This window comes from Chiloscyllium plagiosum, unplaced genomic scaffold, assembly GCF_037043375.1.
Source record: "Chiloscyllium plagiosum isolate Xiang-an unplaced genomic scaffold, Cpla_swu_hap1 HiC_scaffold_1, whole genome shotgun sequence".
Classification (NCBI taxonomy): domain Eukaryota; kingdom Metazoa; phylum Chordata; class Chondrichthyes; order Orectolobiformes; family Hemiscylliidae; genus Chiloscyllium; species Chiloscyllium plagiosum.
In genome coordinates, this window is record NW_028270139.1 from 63893367 (window position 1) to 63913129 (window position 19763).

At 42.0% G+C, this 19763-nt stretch overlaps 1 protein-coding gene across 5 annotated transcripts in view; it reads left to right on the plus strand.

Annotated features, from left to right (window-relative positions):
* Positions 1-19763, plus strand: part of tbc1d1 (TBC1 (tre-2/USP6, BUB2, cdc16) domain family, member 1) — a 293630-nt gene that overhangs the window by 156782 nt on the left and 117085 nt on the right. For all 5 annotated transcript variants that reach the window (XM_043693132.2, XM_043693142.2, XM_043693152.2 and 2 more), the window contains exons 4-8: positions 1201-1305; positions 8131-8263; positions 9632-9723; positions 12949-13059; positions 13553-13684. In XM_043693132.2, coding sequence (XP_043549067.1) covers positions 1201-1305; positions 8131-8263; positions 9632-9723; positions 12949-13059; positions 13553-13684 — 573 coding nt within the window. The remainder of the gene's footprint in view (positions 1-1200; positions 1306-8130; positions 8264-9631; positions 9724-12948; positions 13060-13552; positions 13685-19763) is intronic.

The following is a 19763-nucleotide window of genomic DNA, read 5'->3' on the forward strand; positions in this document are numbered from 1 at the left end:
GACTAATTTAATTGTGAAAACTGGGCATCATGGGGAAATTGGGCTGAAGGACCTGTTTTCATGCTGTACATCTCGATCACTCTAAAATCAGTTGAAGTGATAAGATTTAATTTAACCCCGGCAGACTGTGGATAGAGTCTGTGTGATGTGCTATTTGTTATAACAATTAGAACCAGACATTTTATCTCAACTTGCAAAGAAAGATTTCAGGAAGTTTGCTTTGAAGATAGGCATCAAACAGGTGACAAGTTCTCCATTTCATTCTCTATCAAATGGAGAGTCAAAAAGGGCAGTCAAGGCAGTCAGTTCACTGACATGTGAGAGTATCCAGGCTGGGAATTAGCTCAACCACTTACAGAACACCAGTGTATAATGGGTACTTGCCAATGGGATTTTTAATGGGGAAGTGGTTAATAAGAGATGGATCTGTTTTAGAAAGCAGCAGAGGTAGTTCAACTTTAGACACTGGAAGCTAGGGAATATTGGCAGCTGCTGTGCAGGCAGGAGCCTGGAGGGCATACTGCATGTGATGCAGAAGTGGGACCACCTCTTCCTGAAGAACCAACAATGGAGGCCCTGACACCAGACCATGCCAGCCTGGCCTGAGGCTCCTACCTGGGTTAAAGCAGCCCTTGGAGTTCAACCTGTCCAGCAACTGGACATATGCAGAGATGAAATTAATGGATATATATGGGTCTCTCTGCACCTTGCAGACCATAAGAAAATGTCAAATACCAGCTTTGGATTCAGTACCATGACAGCATTGGTACTCATGCAAATTGTTCTGTCTAGTTTTGTTTTGTAACTATAAGTATGTAAATATTATTTCATGCTTCATTTTACAAGAATTAATTATTTAGCAACTGTTAATTTTTGACAAACAGTCCTGGCCAGATCAACATTGATGGCTTCATGAAGAGACAAAATGCAAGCTTGTCGTACAGTGTTACAACATAATAAGAAGCCATTTAGCTGATTAACTCTGTACCAGTGCATTTTCCAAGTAATTGAACTAATCCAATTCTTTTTTTTTCCCTCTACTCTCCATATCCCTTATTATTCCTGTTTATGCTAGTGGCTAAAATTTCAGTTACTCAACAGTTCTCACTCAAGCAAAGATGCAGTCTGTATCTTAATTTTAGCAGCATTGAAAAGAAGTTAACAAATTATGAACCAACTTTCTCCCTTCTCTTTAAATAGGGAATTAAGTATGTGGATCACTTTGGATTCATCTGCAGGGAGAGTCCAGACTCTGGAAGCTGCCATTTTGTCTGCTATGTGTTTCAATGTACAAATGAGGCCTTGGTAAGTAAATATCCATCTTCTGGTGTGAAAAAGGCAGCACTGGCAAAAAGTCTAAGAGTGAAATCAATAAATGTAACTAATGTATCGGTCCCATGCAAGTGGTTTGATTTTTGTACGTTTTAAGATTTGTTGTAGGTCAGTGAGAGTTCATTTTCTGAGGCAGATGCTGAGGCAAATTGTTTGTTGGAGTTGGTGAGCTTCGGTTTATATTTAAGTTGGGAGTAATTGGCACTGGCTAGATCTTTAGGTGAAAATACGTTTAATTGTTTAGTATGAGCTTTCATACCTTCAGCACAAACTTCTATTTTCCATGTTCAAAAATATTGTTTATGCACAACATTTTGAAGAGCTTTGAAATTAGGATATAATGTAGATTCTATTGTCTAGGGAGACTACCTTTCAGTTCTTAGAACCTACTTTCTGTGAAAATTCTTGAGAATTAATTTTTTTAAATCATGTCTAAATTTAGAACAAAAGAACCAAGAACATTTACAGCCCAGGAACAGGCCCTTCAGCCTTCCAAGCCTGAGCTGATCCAAATAAATACCGATTTGGTATTTATTTGATGTTGCTGCCTTCAATGTTGGAATGAATTAGATCATTTTAGTTAAGTCATAGAGTCATACAGTGCGAAACAGACCTTTCAGTCTAACTCATCCATGCTGACCAGATATCCCAATCTGACCTAGTCCCATTTGCCAGCATTTAGCCCAAATCTCTCTCAACCATTCCTATTCATGTACCCATCCACATGCCCTTTAACTGTTGTAATTGTACCAGACTCCTCCACTTCCTCTGGCAGCTCGTTCCATACATGCACCATCCACTGCATGGAAAAAAATTACCCCTCAGATCCTTTCTAAATCTTTCTCCTCCCACTCTAAACCTCTACTTTTGTACTCTCACATCCTCGGTAAAAGACATTGGCTATTCACTCTAACCATGCACCTCATGATTTTATAAACTTCTATAATGTCACCCCTCAGCCTCCGGTGCTCCAGGGAAAATAGCCCCAGCCTATTCTGCCTCTCCCTATTAATCAAACTCTTCAGTCCCGGCAACAGCCTTTTCTGCACTTCCTCAAGTCTAACAACACCCTTCCTATCGAAGGCCGAAAAAAATTGTATGCAATAACCTAAAAGTGGCCTAACCAATATCCTGCACGGTTGCATCATGATATTCCAACACCTACACTCAATTCACTAACCAGTGAAGGCAAGCTTACCAAACGCAGCCTTCTTCACTCTGTCTATCTGCGATTCCACTGTTAAGGAACTATGCAGCTGCGTTCCTAGGTCTCTTTCTTCAGCCACACTCCCCAGGGCCCTATTAATTGGATAAGTCCTCCCTGACTTGCTTTGCATATAACCCCTCACATTAATCTAAATTAAATTCCATCTTCCTCTCCTTGGCCCATTGGCCCATCTGATCAAGGTCCTGTTGTACTCTGAGATAATCTTCTTGACTGTCCACTATACTATCTACTTTGGTGTCATTTACAGACATAGCAACCATACCTCCTATGTTCAAATCCAAATCATTTATATAAATGATGAAAAGCAATGGACCCAACGCCAATCCTTGTGGCACATCGCTGGTCACAAGCTTCCAGTCTGAAAAGCATCCCTCCACCACCACCACTGTCAGTTTCCTACCTTCAAGCCAATTTTGTATCAAATTAGCAAGGTCCCCCTGGATTGTGTGACTAACGTTACTAACCAAACCACCTGATACTGTGAGGGTCTTGTGTCCCTGTCACTAAACCAAAAGATTTGGATTCTAGTTCCATCTGCCCCAGAGTTGTCCTAATGTTTCTGACCGGTTGGCTAAAATAACTGTAATCTGATACAGCATATCTTCCTCAGTGAAAACATAACATTGGCATATACCTTGCATTGGGATTGTGAAGCAGAGACTCACAGGCTCTGCTTCATTGACTTTCCAGGTTCAGTCCATTCCATTATACAAAGCTGAATTTCACAGGGGGTTCGAGCAGGTTAGCTGAAACTCTGAAAAATGAGGCAATACTCTTCTGATTTAAGTAGGAACTTGAAGATGGCTTGATTTTCCTTTTTAAAAAAAAAAACAAAAGTACATTTCATTCACCACCTACCATCCCTGTAATTGCATAATACAATGATATTGAGAATTGTTGACAATTCATAGTTATCACCCTTTGTCCATTAGTCCACACATCCAGGCATGATAGAAAGGAAACCCCAAGCAGGCTAGCTTCAGAATGATGATCCAATTATCACAACTCCTGTCCAGGATATGCCACATTTAACTTCTACCATGTCCCATTCAACCATGTTCTGCATCTTGAGATGCTATTTTCTGAAATAAATTAATCTGTTTTGCATTTGAGTGAATCAGCATTTCCTGGCCATCTTTTCCCCTCTGCCTGACCTGCCACTATCTGCAGCTTGTTTGTGTGTGTGTCAGAACACTTGACTCTTGCTGTTGTTTCCACAGCAGCGGACATGCACAAGTCTTCATGCTGTACCTTCTTCTGGTTTGAACTTCATTTGGCATTTGCACACTCGTACCTACAGTCTTGTGTTCTGTCTCACATCTTTCTCATCCTACGTTTACCTGTCTGCTGGACGCATTCATTTTTTAGTTTTGATACTGGCTTTTTCTGCTTCACTGGGAGCTGAAAGGGAGAGGTGTGGTGTTACCTCATTTTGTTTTCAGAGTGCCTATGGAGATTTATTCAAGGATGTGGCCCCTACAAATTTTTTTGACTAGTTGCAATAACTTAAGGGAGCCAACTTGTGCCTGGCCAGCATGTGTACTTCCAGCTTGTTGTGTGACTGGCTTGGTTATGGAGTCCATTGGCAAAGTGTGTAATGGACAGACCATCTGTGGATAATTGATGGTCAAACAATTGTATGTTTTGTTCCTAATTGGCAGTATCAGCCTTTGGAGTGTGGGGGAGATGGGGCAATACTTTAAATTGTGTTGGATCTGTATCTTGTAGAGGAACCTCAGGATATTTATTCCCCAGGTGCTGAAAGGGAAAAAGTAATGCAACGATATAAAAAACTAATTTTCACAATTGGATTTTGGAAGCCTTTGTGCTTAGCTGACCTGTTTCATTCATTCTCCTTTGTCCTAGTTTCCTCGTTGGCACTATTTCTCCACTTGACCATTAGTAAAAGTGTTGGTTGTGATGCTATTGTAATCATTATGCTTGACTAAGCTTTCACACACTTGGTCTTTTACTTATTGCGTATTTTGTACATGGAGCAGAATCTAAGGAATTAGAGACAGTTATGAAAACTGTATGTGAAAAAGATCTGAGAGCTCTGATATATTTCAATGATTTAATTTATGTTTATTTAAATTCTATTTGAATAGTCTACGGTATGTGATTTATTTTATTCTGAGGTGCTTGTCTTGTAGCTAGAATTAACTCTTGAGATGGTGCATGGACTCCTCTAACCAGTATCTCTGATCTACACTGGCTCCAGCCACTTCACTGTACGTCCCCACATCTTCCGTTTATCCTCACTGTGTTTTCTCTCGTCTTCCCACCCTGGCCATCCCCTCTCTTTTTAAGTCCTCAGTGGCAGAGGATTGCTAAAAATAGCTGTCCACACTTTTCAGTGCTATGGTATTGCATTGCAGTATGGCAAGGCAAAGAGGGCAGACCCTGTGAGAAACAACAACACCTTTGCCAATATGGGGACGAGCCCCATGCCTTTGGTGCTATGAGGCACTTTCCTCTAACCAACTGAGCTAATCTGTGACTGACTTCTTCTCATGTAGTCTTCTGCTCTAATGGAGTATCTCCACCACTTGTATCTTGATATTGAGAATTCTGTGCACATGTGCTATTGCATCATCCAAGCTCTGCTAATTTGCTGCACCGTCTACCTGAGGAAAGGACCAGATTGCACCATCTGCTGTGTATTGCTTTGTATCTTTATGGGGAAGGGAGTACACATTGCAGCAGTTCGAGATGCCCTTGGGTTTTTCTGAATCATTTTGCTTGGGAATGTTCAGCTGTTACATTTGAACTGAGAAATTGGAAATGTAGACTTGAAGTTTTGGGCGGCACGGTGGCACAGTGGTTAGCACTGCTGCCTCACAGCGCCAGAGACCCGGGTTCAATTCCCGCCTCAGGCGACTGACTGTGTGGAGTTTGCACATTCTCCCCGTGTCTGCGTGGGTTTCCTCCGGGTGCTCCGGTTTCCTCCCACAGTCCAAAGATGTGCAGGTCAGGTGAATTGGCCATGCTAAATTGCCCCTAGTGTTAGGTAAGGGGTATGGGTGGGTTGCGCTTCGGCGGGTCGATGTGGACTTGTTGGGCCGAAGGACCTGTTTCCACACTGTAATGTAATCTAATCTACAGGCCTCAGAATCCACCAAGCATATGCCAATAAGAACTAATTGTCAGGAGACACCCATTGGAGCTTTAATAATATGTGAGAGGAAGTCTAGAGTCCTAGAATGTACAGCACGGAAACAGACCCTTCGGTCCAACTCTTCCATGCCAATCAGATATCCCAACCTAATTTAGTCCCACTTGCAATCATCTGGCCCATCTCCCTCCAAACCCTTCCTATTTATATACCCATCCAGATGCCTTTTAAGTGTTACAATTGTACCAGCCTCCACCACTTCCCCTGGCTGCGCATTCAATACACGCACCACACCCTGCATGAAATAATTGCCCCATGGGTCTCTTTTATACCTTTCCCCTCTTGCCCTAAACCTACGCCCTCTAGTTCTGGATTCCCCTGCCCTAGGGAAAAGACTTTGTCTATTTACCTGATCTGTGCCCCTCATGATTTTGTAAACCTCTATAAGGGCCCCCCTCAGCCTCTGACGCTCCAGGGAAAACAGCCCTAGCCTTTTCAACCTCTCACAGTAGCTCAAATCCTTCAACCCTGGCAACATGCTTGTGTCAACCTTTTCTGAACCGTTTCGCAACATCTCTTCCAATAGGAAGAGACCAGAATTGCATGCAGTATTCCAAAAGTGGCCTAACCAATGTCCTGTACAGCCGCAACATGCCTTCCCAACTCCTATATACAATGCTCTGACCAATAAAGGAAAGCATACTAAATGCCGCCTTCGCTATCTGATCTACCTGCGACTCCACTTTCTAGGAATTATGAACCTGCACTCCAAGGTCTATTGTTAAATTCAAAACAATACAATCAGCCATGGTCTCCTTAGTTGTTTGTTTTTGTGTCTTTTGCATTTTGTTCAAAAGAAAATTATGCTATGTCACCTGTTTGTTAACAAAATGTCTTTGAGAATAGAATCATATAGTATAGAAGGGGCCTTTCAGCCCATTGAATCTATCCCACCAACCAATACACAACTGCGTACACTTTCACACTTTGCAACACTAGGCCCATAGCCAAAATGTTATGTCACTTCAGGCTTCCATCCAAGTACTTTGGTAAAGGTTGTAGGTTTATCTGCCACAACTACCCTTCCAGGCAGTGTGTTCCAAATTCCCACCTCCCTCTGGGTGAAAGTTCTTAGCTTAGGTTCCCTCTAAACTTCCTGCCATTCTCTTTAAAACTGTGTCCCCTTATTCTTAACCTTTTCACCAAGGGGAGCAGCTCCTTTCTCTCCACCATACCCATTCCCTTCATAATTTCGGGACTGAATTTTGTTTTGCTGATTTGATACTTGGTGCTGTCTGTAAAAGATGGTGGTTGTGGGGGTGGTGGCCTGGGGGTGCGGAGTCAGGTAGGGGATTGTGGGGAGGCAAGTTGAGGATTGGGCTGTGGGGGTCTACTGCCTGGAGCCTTGGTTTCACTGTAGACTTTGGGATTCATTAAATATGCTGGCTAGACCCAGGCATATCAAGTGGACCTGCTACCTTAGGCTGAGAAAATGTTGCAGCAAGATCTACCACAAAGAGTAGAAGACAGGAGCCTACAGGGAATGCTGAGAAGTTGCCAAAAGAATTTTAAAATTTAGTCAAATGTTCTGAGGTCGTTACACAGAATGTACTTGGAGACAGAATGCAGGGTGAGGTGGCTCTTGGTCTACCATGTCCTTTACTTGCTTTATGCCAGTAATACAGGGCCTGTACTGTACCACTGTTCTTACGATGGTTCTTGGGTTAGTGCCAGTAGAAGCAAAAAGTGGGACATCAGACAAGAGCTAAGTTTACACTGGGAGGTGAAAAATGGAAATAGACTGCCGTGCTGGTAGAGACAGGTGTGGGATCTCTGCCTTCTTGATTTTCCACTGCAGCATTGACCATTTTGATTCACAATACTGAAGCAAAGTACAGCTTGCAGTATGCAAAGCATTGTGACCTCCATGTATTTGCATGAAGTAATTTTGTCTTTTTTTTTGCATGAAATGGGAGAGGGAAGAGAATAAAAAGCAGAAAATGTTGGAGAAACTCCAGGTATGGTGACCACTGTGAAGAGAGAAACAAATTTAACAAAGTTTTGAATCCAGTGATGACTCTTCAGAACAGACGTGGAGCAGAACCAGTCCTGAAGAAAGGTCACTGGGCTAGAAGCATTGAGTCTGCTTACTGTCCACAGTGGGTACCAGATCTGCTGAGTAGCTCCAGCAATTTCTGTTTTTGTTTCTGACCTTCAGCATGCACAGTTGTTAGTTTTATTTTATGGAGGAAAACCTTTTGTATTCGTAACTACTGGTGGCTAGAATTTCTAAATGGGAGTCTGTTGATCACCAGTTAACTCTGTATGCTGGTGGCTTTCTGTAAGTGATAAGATATTTTCACATTATTTTGTTAACTGACCGGATTGTATTTAATGTAGATCTGTCTCTTTTCCATTTTTGCACTGAAAATGGTCGCCATTCTTTATTCCACAGGTCGATGAAATTATGTTGACATTGAAGCAAGCATTCACTGCAGCTGCTGTCCATCAAAACATGAAGATCCAAGCTCAGCTGTGTGAGGGATGTCCAATGACATGTCTTCACAGATTGTGTGAAAAGATAGAGGGTAGTGTGTTTTTAAAAGTTTCAACATCATCTTTGGTTTTCCTGCTCACTCCCATACTGCTGCTACTATGCAATGGTACTGTCACATATCTGGAGTAGGCACATTGACCACATCCGTTAACTCAGAGTGGTACAAAGGACTTCTTGGCTCGAAGATTAAAATTGCTTCCTTACTGTTTTGTTTTTATGGTTGTGTACTTAAGTCAGGTCTCCCAGAATTGACCAAACATTGCCTGTTATGGAATGACGCCATGATGAAAGCAGTTCATTCCCACTGCAAGCTTATCAGAGTTTAGAACTGAAATGGAGGCAGTTTATAGACTGAATGAAAATATTCCAATACTAATGCAGCTAGCTGGACATCTCCCTCATGCTCCTCACAAATTGCAGCTGGTGCCCTGTGGAATGTAATTTACCAACAGCTTTAAAATGTATGAAAAATCAACTGATCTAACCAGTAAACATCACTTTTTGTACTCCTATCCTTACATCCCTTTCTCTCTGATGCACACAAGGGTTGCTATTGGATGACTAGTGGAAACCAAGCCGTCAATATTATACAAGATGAAGTAAAATGCTGAAAATGTGTTGCTGGAAAAGCGCAGCAGGTCAGGCAGCATCCAAGGAACAGGAGAATCGACGTTTCGGGCATAAGCCCTTTCCAGCAACACATTTTCAGCTCTGATCTCCAGCATCTGCAGCCCTCACTTTCTCCTTGAAGATGAAGTAAAATGCCAATATAAATGTAGCGTAATTCAAGAGTCTGAGAATTTCTCTTGGAATAAACAAGTGAAAAAATATTCCTTTTTCTTTGGATGGCACAGGCAGTACAAAGAGTATTAAATCTTTTCTAAATTGAAACTTTTAAACTGTAAATTTTCACCTGCATTTCTGAATTTCTTTCGGGATATACAATGTTGCCTATTAGCTATAGAATAAGCAAAGGTGCTGCTGTATTTGCACTTCTGTCAGCCCCAATGGACGATCAGGTTTTGCAGAAAATGAACATTATTTATCACAGGATCAAAAACTAATGTAACTAAAGATCAGTTACGCTACTTCAATATTTGTCTTAATGCACACAGTTAAAACTGAACCTTGTAGTCTTTTTGTGTCCTGGTGAAACTCAGTTCTCCAAGACTTACCAAAGAGCAGGGTTAAGAGTGGCTGCTACACCCTTTTATTTCTTCTTCCATCTGGAGTTGATAATGCATCCATCGGAGTATAGGAGTTGAACTGGGTTCAGAGTATAAAAGCACGCTGAAATAAGTTGTATAACATTTTTTTCAGAAATGAATTCGGTGCTAGAAATAAAATTACTCAATTGTGCTGTAATGATTTAAGATTTCATTTTTTAACTTTCTGATAGGCCTACCCCCCTCAAAAGCCAAGGTGGAAATTCAGAAACATTTATCAACGTTTAACAACAAAGACCAAGGATCCATCTTCGAGGGGGTTCAGGTAATCTTTATCCTACTTATTAACCATAAATGTGAAAGGTAAACTTCAGACTTTTCAGTTTTACAATTAGAATGGCCAAAAAAATGTGTATTTTGTGTCAGACTTCTAACTTTCTAAAATTTAATTTGAGATGTGAGCACTTACTGCTGATGTCCAGTTGCCCCTAAGAATGCAGATCATGTGCTGCAGGTTGACCCACTATGCTATTGGGAAGGATGTTCCAGGATTTTGAGCCATCATCATTGAAAGAGCAGTGATGTCGTTCCAAGTGAGGGTAGTGCACGACTTAGAGAGGAACTTGCAATTGATGGTGCTCCCATGCACCTTCAGTCTTTGTCCTTCTCCTTGGTGCAGGCTGAGATTTTGGAATATACAAGTGAAGGTGCCTGCGCCAATGGTGGGATGAGGAAATTGTTTATGATAGTGGATGGGGTGCTGAACAACCTGGCTGCCCATGCTTTGATGTAAAACTTTGAGTGTTGGAACTTTACTGTTCTGGGGAAGTAGAGTGTGTTTAATAACATTCCTGACTTGTGCCTTGCTGGATATGACTTGAAGGCAAGAACTGACTTGCACTCTACAGATTTCCTAATCTCTGACCTGCTCTTGTAGCAATAGTATTTATGGGACTGGTCCAGTCAGTTTCAGTGATTGTAATGTCATTGAATCTCATGGGGAGGTTATTAATTCTCTCTCATTGGGGATGGTCATTGTCTGTCACTTATGTAACAAACAACATATGAGCTACACAATACCCCAAGACCTGATCTTGTTCAGTTTTTGCTGAACAAATTATTCCTAATCAACCTCTTCAGCCCTTTAAGCGCAAGAGGGATTTCTATCCGAGGTAAAACTCCTGTTCTTACTAAATGTGAACTTGGAGTGTTTCATTATCTGTGCAGGTGAGAAAGGAACTGAACACATTGCAATCATCAGTAAGCATCTACACTTTTGACCATATCTTGGAGGGAAGGTCATTGATAGGACAGCTGAAGGTGTGTGGCCTCCAATAACTACAGTCATCTTTCTTTGTACTAAGTATGGTGCCAACCAGTGGAGAACTTTCCCCTAATTCCCTCTGACTTTAGTTTAACCAGGACTTGATGCTGTGCACTTTCCAATGCTGTCAATGACAGTCATTCTTACCTCACCTCTATAATTCTTTACTTCTATCCATAAATAGGCTGAGTAAGAACCCAAACTGAGGATCAGGTTATGAATGTAGACATGCCATTTGACAGCACCCTCTATTAGTTTACAGATATGAGTATAGGCTGAGGGAGTGGTAATTGACCAATTGGATATATCCTGCTTCAGGATTACTTCTTGACATTGTCGGGTGGATGCCTATGCTATAGCTGTAATGGAACGGTTTGGACAGAAGGAGGCTTTGGAATAGGAATCATCATTCAGGACCTCGAAGAAGAATGGCCATTTCCAATATAGAGAGCCAGATATCTTCTAAAACTTACAATTGGCCCCAGTTGTTAGACCAATAAAGTTTGAAGTTGAAATGAGTGGAGTACTATTTTCACAGTGGTAACTGGCCTCTTTTAATCTTTAATCCTTGACCTGTTACCACCTATGGTATCTTGAAGGAGAGAATTTCTTTTGTCAGTCTATATTGAAAATTCTGAGACCTACCACACTATGATTTCATTTCACCCAAGTGACTATTATTTACCAAGCAGCGATATTTCCTGAACCCTGTCCACTTGTCCGTCTCATTTAGTGCCTCTGGCACTTCTCACTAAAACTCTGGAATATCTGCCATTTTGCTGAGGTTCCTGTTTTTGAAAAGCTGTTGTGGCACTGTGGTGTGCAAAAGGAAGAGGCAATGTTTTTTTCATTGTCCTTACCTTTCCATAGCACCATTAACATTGTAAACGGTGTCATGCCCTTCACAGGAGCATAATCAGGCAAAAGCTAACACCTACCCAGAGGGAAACACCAGTAAAACTGGCAAACTGGCCCAGCTCGTCTTGTATGCCACAGAAAAGAAAATGGAGCTTCAATCTGATCAGTAGATTATTTCCAAGCCTTATTATATTTTTCCTTCTGGCTTAAGCCAGTGATGATGGTATTGGGACTGCTAACTAAAATCTTTATCAAGGAACTGATTGTAATGAGGGCTGTAATGGAGGAGAAAAGTGGTGGAGAGTTTGAGGGAATTAATTGCAGTGCTCTGGCCTTAACACAGCAAGCATTGTTGAAGTGGATGAGAATGGGAGGGGGATGGTTTGGAAGAATGCAGAGTTGTAGGGCTGTAAGTAATTGCAGCGATGGAGTCCAGATCGTTGGAGTGGTGCAGTTTTAGGATAATGAGCATAGAATAAGATTTGTGGTCTGAGGTGGGGTCTGGAGTCTCCACTTAGAGTTAAATAGGACACTAATTAATCTGGTTTACCCAGCAGCAGTAACAAAGAAGGGATCGAGTCAGTGTCAGCACAGGTCATAAGCTGTTGTGAGGCTCTGGTAATCTCATCCTCCTCCATTTTCCCCCTCCCCATCCCCACCACACAACACCACCACCTCTTAAATTGCAGAGACAGAGATAAGACTATACCTTGGCACCTATACTGTTTGATGTCTTTGATAATGTAGCACTAATGGTACCTTGAGGACTGGCTTTGAGCTGTCTGTTTTACAATTTCTGATAAAAACAATTGCAAGAACTGTGGATGCTGTAAATCAGAAACAAAAACAGAAATTGCTGGAAAAGCTGAGCAGATCTAGCAGCATCTGTGAAGAGAAATCAGAGTTAACGTTTCAGGTCCAGTGACCCTTACTCTGAACTCCGAAGTTCACTCACCATTGTCCTTAGCTTCAATAAATGATCATTGACTCTAAACTATTGACTAAAAGTGTCCAAATACCCATGTCGTCAAATCTGTTGAGAAACTTATTTTCATATTGTCATTGCTCACTTTCTTACCCCATCATAAAATCATCATTACAAAAAAATTCTCCTTGTTCCCCTATCTCCATTACTAAAGCTGCTGGTAATGTTCTATGATTCAGTTGCAGTCATGGTGTGGGTCATAGTACTTCTGTGATTACATTGTGGACTTGATGCTTAGTTCAAATTCCCACTAGATCATTAGAATCTTTACATGGATCTGAACAAATAACAATTGCTTTTGCCCCTTTGTTTTGGAACACATTGATAAATTGCAGGTTGAGCTTGTTTGAAAATATTTAATCAATGTTGATGACTGCTCATAGAAAATGAAGCCAAAAAGTGAATTGGAAGAAAATGAGCTGGTTCTGTCAATGCTGCGACAGCTTTATGAAGGGAAACAGAAGCTGCACATCCACAATGGAGATGCTAAGCAGGTACAGAGTCCTCCTGATTGCGAGCAATAAACTCCTTTAAAACTGCTGTGTTATTAAACGTAGAGTAACAAATCCAATTGTTGTCTAATCAGTACAGAGGCTTGGTTTCAAAATCAGCACTTTGGAAAAACTACAGCAAAAATCAATGCAAAGAAAGCAAACTGTACTTATTCACTCAACGCCAGGTTATAGTTCAACAGGTTTATTTAAAATGATAAACTTTCAGAGTGCTACTCTTTCATCAGAACTTCACCTGACGAAGGAGCTGTGCTCTTAAATTTATAATTTTAAATAAACCTATTGTCAGGTGACTGCTGACTTTGTCCAACCCAGTCAAAAATCGGAACCTCCACATCATATTTTTACATAATGATCATTCTAGGATGCCTCTTTTGAAGTTGTCTAAGCTTTGCACTCGTTTTGTTTGTATCCTGCTCTGTGTGAAACATTTGCATTGGATCAAAACTTTTGCTGATCTTGTATTTCTTGACAGACCTCACAAAGCTGCTCGCAGCCTTCAAATATGAATGGCCAGCAGTCTCTCTCTGGCCGCTTCAGACTAGACCACCTCAAGACCAAGGCTAAAAAATCATTGGCTGAATCTCTGGAGAATATTTTATCAATGGTGAGCATTCTGCTGTTTCTTAACTACAAGTACTTGGAGTATTTGATGGAATATGGAGAGTTCATCTCTGAAAACTCATTTTGCCTGATAATCAGTGAAATAAAATGCTTCCAAATAAGGAAAGACTTGTTGACTAGTGTAGTTCATCCCTAAAGAATAGGTTGGTTTGGCAGCATTTTCCTCTTCATGCCAACTGCTGTTGATGTTTGCTGATATCATAGAGATTGACCTCAAGGCTTATAGCTGTTAATCAGCACCAATATTTTGCAAATGAAATGATGGACCTGGAGATGCTTAAGTCAGATAGTTATCATTGTGAATCTGCCAGTCTTCTAGTATTTTATCCATCTCCATTGCTTTCACTCACAATTATCCTCAGTAGCTCACAACTTCCTTCAGTTTATTTTAAGGTTTTTGGTTAGAAGCAAACTAGTTTGAATAAAATAAATGCTTTTATATTAGAGAAGCAAAAATCTGGCAGTTCATTAGGAAGCTTCGAAGAAGAGAGGGATCTTGGGGTGTCTGTCAACAGATCCCTGAAGGTGACAGGACAGGTTAACAAGGTAAAAACAATGACTGCAGATGCTGGAAACCAGATTCTGGAGTAGTGGTGCTGGAAGAGCACAGCAGTTCTGGATGTTGGATGCTGCCTGAACTGCTGTGCTCTTCCAGCACCACTAATCTAGGACAGGTTAACAAGTTAGTTAAGAAGGCATACTGGACACTTGTCTTTATCGTTTCAGGCACAGATTACAAGAGCAGGGAGGTAACATGGGAGTTGTACAGGTCTTTGATTAGTTAACAGCTAGAATTTCAGGGCGGTACAGTGGTTAGTACTGCTGCCTCACAGCGCGTTCAATTCCCACCTCAGGCGACTGACTGTATGGAGTTTGCACATTCTCCCACAATCCAAAAATGTGCAGGTCAGGTGAATTGGCCATGCTAAATTGCTCCTTGGATGCTGCCTGAACTGCTGTGCTCTTCCAGCACCACTAATCCATGCTAAATTGCCCGTAGTATTAGGTGAAGGGATAAATGTAGGGGAATGGGTCTGAGTGGGTTGCGCTTCGGCGGGTCAGTGTGAACTTGTTGGTCCAAAGGGCCTGTTTCCACACTGTAATCTAATCTAATCTAATACTGTATGTGGTTCTGGCCACCATACTACACAAAGGAAGTGATCACACTGGAAGAAGTGCAGAAGATGTTGCCTCGGATGGAACATGTCAGCTACAAGAGAGGCTGGATGAACTTGAGTTGTCTTCTAGAGCAATGAAGGTAGATTAAAGACCTGATAGAACTGTTTAAGGTTCTGAGTGGTATGGGCAGGGTGACTGGAAAGCAGCAACTCTCCTTAATCGAAGGATCGAGAACAAGGGGCCATAATTTTAAAGTGAAAGGTTTAGAGGAGATTTGAGGAAATAATTTTCCCCTAGAGAATGGTTAGAGTCTGGAATGCTCTGTTCAGAAGGGTGGTTAAGGTGTTTAGAAGAGTGGTTAAGGTGTTTAGAAGGGTGGTTAAGGTGAATAATCTCACAACCTTTTAAAAAGTACTTGGATGAACACTTGGAGTGCCATAATGTTCAAGGTTTATGGGGCTAGTGTGGGGAAAATGAGGCTAGTATACGTCATAGTTTTTTTTGGGCATACAGACTCAGTGGGCCGAAGTGCTTCTGTATTGTATGATTCCATGATTAGCTTAATAGACCTCTGACCCCAGATTGCTATTCAGTTTAAGTGGTTTATTATCACCTGCATAGAATGTGTTAAATAACGACAGAACAGCAGGAAGAGAAAGGTCATTAACATGGTATATGAACTACTTTGCTCCACACAGAGGCTGCCTGACTTCAGTTGTCAGATTTACTGACTTAGCCTGCAATGTTTACTTTTATTTAATGTTTCTAACATCTATCAATATTTTACTTTGACTTCTGTGCTTAATGTGCTGCCATTTCTTTCCAAGTTCTGTTCTGTTTTCTTTTCTGCTTTTGTCTCTTTAACCTTATTCATTTTATTCCACATTTCCATCAACTTCAATACTTCTATGTTGTACATGACCTAAAGCTAGTCTCTGTAGTCAATAGGCTTAAAGCTGTTCTTAATTCAGCCCACTAGACAACAGCCCTGCATCCTCAAATGCCTCATTCCTAGTATTCCAGGCTAAAATTCCAGCTTTGGGTAAAATTGGTCAGGATCAACAGATCTCTATTCAATGATCCATAATTTGGAAATGATTTGGGTTCTTCTGTACAGCACCCTTTGTGGTCAGGGAATAAATTAGTGAGGGAAAAATTAACAGTTGTAACCATAGAAAAGGACCTTTTCATTTTAATTCATTCTAATTGACATTGAATTCATCATCTCTCATACTGCAGGAGGAGCCTGATATCAAGGAAGCAATAAGGGGTTTGTGACTTTTAGCAAGAGAAGAGTTGTAAGAATTAAAAAGAGAAAGGAAGAAAGGGGCACATCTAGAGTAGCAGGCCTGTTGTAACAGTCCGGTCGGCATGGATGAGTTGGACCGAAGAGTCTGTACATCTCTATGACTGTTCTCTCAGTTTTGCTGCATTTTTCCAACAACGTGGGTATTGGTCTAAAACTTAATGGTTGACTAGTGCCACCTGCAGGAATTGAATTAGTAGTTCAACACAGTTATTGACAGGAAGAAAAATAGAAATTGCTGGAAAAGCTCAGCAGGTCTGGCAGCATAGAGTCATAGAGATGTACAGCACAGAAACAGATCCTTTTGTCCAACTCATCCATGCCGACCAGATGTCCTAACCTAATCTAGTCCCATTTGCCAGCTATTTCCCTCTTAAACCCTTCCTATTCATGTACCCATCCAGGTGCCTTTTTAAATTCTGTAATTGTACCAGCCTCCACCACTTCCTCTGGCAACTCATTCCATACACGCACCACCCTCTGAGTGAAAATGTTGCCCCTTAGGTCCCTTTTATATCTTCTCCTCTCACCCTAAACCTACGTTCTCTAGTTCTGAACTCCTCCACCACAGGGAAAAGCCTTTGTCTATTTATCCTATCCATGCCCCTCATGATTTTATAAACCTCTATAAGGTCACCCCTCAGCCTCTGACACACCAGGGATAATAGCCCCAGTCTATTCACCCTTGCCCTATTGCTCAAATCCTCCAACCCTGACAACAATCCTTGTAAATCTTCTCTGAACTCTTTCAAATTTCACAACATCCTCCTGATAGGAAGGAGACCAGAATTACATGCAGTATTCCAAAAGTGGCCTAACCACTGTCCTGTACAGCCGCAACATGACCTCCCAACTCCTGTACTCAATCCTCGGACCAATAAAGGAAAGCATGCCAAACGCAGCCTTCACTATCCTATCTACCTACGACTCCACTTTCAAGGAGCTATCAATCTATACTCCAAGGTCTTTTTGTTCAGCAACACTCCCAGGACCTTACCATTAAGTGTATAAATCCTGCTCTGATTTGCTTTTTCAAAATGCAGCATCGCATTTATCTAAATTAAACTCCATCTGCCACTCCTCAGTCCATTAGCCCATCTGATCAAGATCCCATTGTACTCTGAGAAAACCTTCTTTGCTGTCCACTACACTTCCCTAACTATACCTCCTATGTTCACATCCAAATCATTTTTATAAATGACGAAAAGTATGGACCCAGCACCAATCCTTGTGGCACATCACTGGTCACAGGTCTCCAGTCTAAAAAGCAATCCTCCACCACCCTCTGTTTCTACCTTTGCACCAGTACTATATCCAAATGGCTCGTTCTCCCTGTATTCTGTGAGATCTAACTTTGCTAACCAGTCTCCCATGAGAAACCTTGTTGAATGCCTTACTGAAGTCTATATAGATCACGTCTACTGCTCTGCCCTCATCAATCCTCTTTGTTACTTCTTCAAAAAACTCAATCAAGTTTGTGAGACATGATTTCCCACAGAAATTGGCCAGTGAACTGGGTGATATGTTCAAGTGACAGGCAACTGGAAGCTCAACCTTTCTTGTGGACAGGACATAGGTGTTCTGCAAAGCGGTCACCCAGTCTATGCTTCATTTCCCCAGTGTAGGGGAGACCACATTATGAGCCATGAATGCGGTAGACTCAATTGTGAAGAATACAAGCAAAGCATTGCTTCACCTGGAAAGTACATTTGGGCCTTTGGCTAGAGGAGGGAGGAGGTAAATGGGCAGGTGTTAATCCTTCTGCGATTGCAGGGAAAAGTGCCTTGGAGGGGGTAAGATGATGGTGATGGGAGTGAAGGAAGAGTGGACCAGGGTGTCCCTGAGAGAATGGTCCCTGTGGTAGGTGGACTGGGGAGGGGAGGGGAATGTGTCTGATGGTGGCATCTCAATGGAGGTGGTGGAAATTGTGGATAATGATCCTCTGGATGCTGGTGGGTCCCTATGGCTTTTGCGTGTGGGAAGAGAGGGGGTGAGGGCCAAAATGTGGGAGATGGGTCGGACCCAGTTGAGGGCCCTATCGACAACAGTGCTGGGGAATCCTCGGTTGAGGAAGAAGGTGGGCCTTTCGGAGACAGCCTTGTTGAAGTTGGCATCATCAGAACGTAGGCAATGGAGGAAGTGAGAGAATGGAATAGATTCTTCACAGGATGTGAAGGTAGGGTGCGAGGATGTACAGTCAAAGTAAATGTGGGACTTGGTTTGTTTTTGTGGAGATTGATGGTCAGGCTATCTCCAGAAATGGAAACAGAGATGTCGAGGAAGGTAGGAGTCAGAGATGGACCAGGTGACGGTGAAGGCATGGTGGAAAATGGAAGCAAAATGGATATTACTTTTCCATTTCCATACGAGAGTGGGAAGCAACACTGGCAGAAGAGTTGTGATTTGTGGCCAGAATAGAACTGGAACGAGGAATGTTCCACATATGAGGCAGCATGGTGGCTCAGTGGTTAGCACTGCTGCCTCTCAGTGCCAGGGTCCCAGATTCGATTCTAGCCTCGGGCGACTGTCTGTGTGAAGTTTGCTCATTCTCCCCGTGTCTGCGTGGGTTTCCTCCCATAGTCCAAAGATGTGCAGGTCGGGTGAATTGGCCATGCTATATTGCCCATAGTGTTAGGTGCATTAGTCAGGGTGGGTTATTCTTTGGAGGGTTGGTGTGGACTGGTTGGGCCGAAGGGCCTGTTTCCACACTGTAGGGAATCTAACCTAAATATCCCACAAAGAGACTGACATAACTGGGGTCCATGTGGGTACCCATGGCCACCCCTCTAATCTGATGAAAGTGAAAGGAATTAAGAGAGAGGACAAGGTTGGTCAGGTGGAGGAGAGTGGCGGTGGGTGTGGACAGTTCAGGCCTTTTTTCCAGGCAGAAAGGAGAGCTATGAGACCATCCTGATGGGGGATTGGTGTATAAATAGATTGCATGTCCATGGTATAGAGGAGGGGGCTGGAGCCTGCAAACTGGAATTTCTGAAACTGACATAACATGTAAGAGAGATTGTGGATGTAAGTGGGAAGGAGCTGGACCAGAGGAGAAAAAAAACTTAGCCCAACCTCCACACCCACCTGCCTTGTTATCACATGGTCTACTGTTACACACAACCCATTGTTAGCCACTAATGGTCCCTATCAGCAGCCATTCATTCTCTGAGGGTTATTGTTATCCACTCCTATGTCTGTGCAACTGTCCTTCTCCCTCTTTGGATTATATCTCCACCTATCGTTTAATTCTTACCCCCTCCCCCACCCTATCTTCTCCATAAAGACCAATCTTTTCCTAGCTACCATCAATTCTGAAGAAGGGTCATTGAATTTGCAACATTAACTCTCCTATCTCTCCACAGATGCTGCCAGACCTGCTGAGCTTTTCCAGCAATTTCTGTTTTTGTTTCTGATTTGCAGCATCTGCCGTTCTTTTGGCTTTTTACAATTATTGACTGTACTGGTAGAGAATATAAAAACTGCAGTCTGAAAACTGGACACTTTCTGCATCGATTTTAATACAGTAAGATTTAAAGCTAAAACTTAACGTGGATATTTGGCTTGGTGTTGCTTTGGCATGATGTCTCTCCAGACTAGATCTTCATGTATTGTTCTGTCCCATGCACTTTGTGATTCT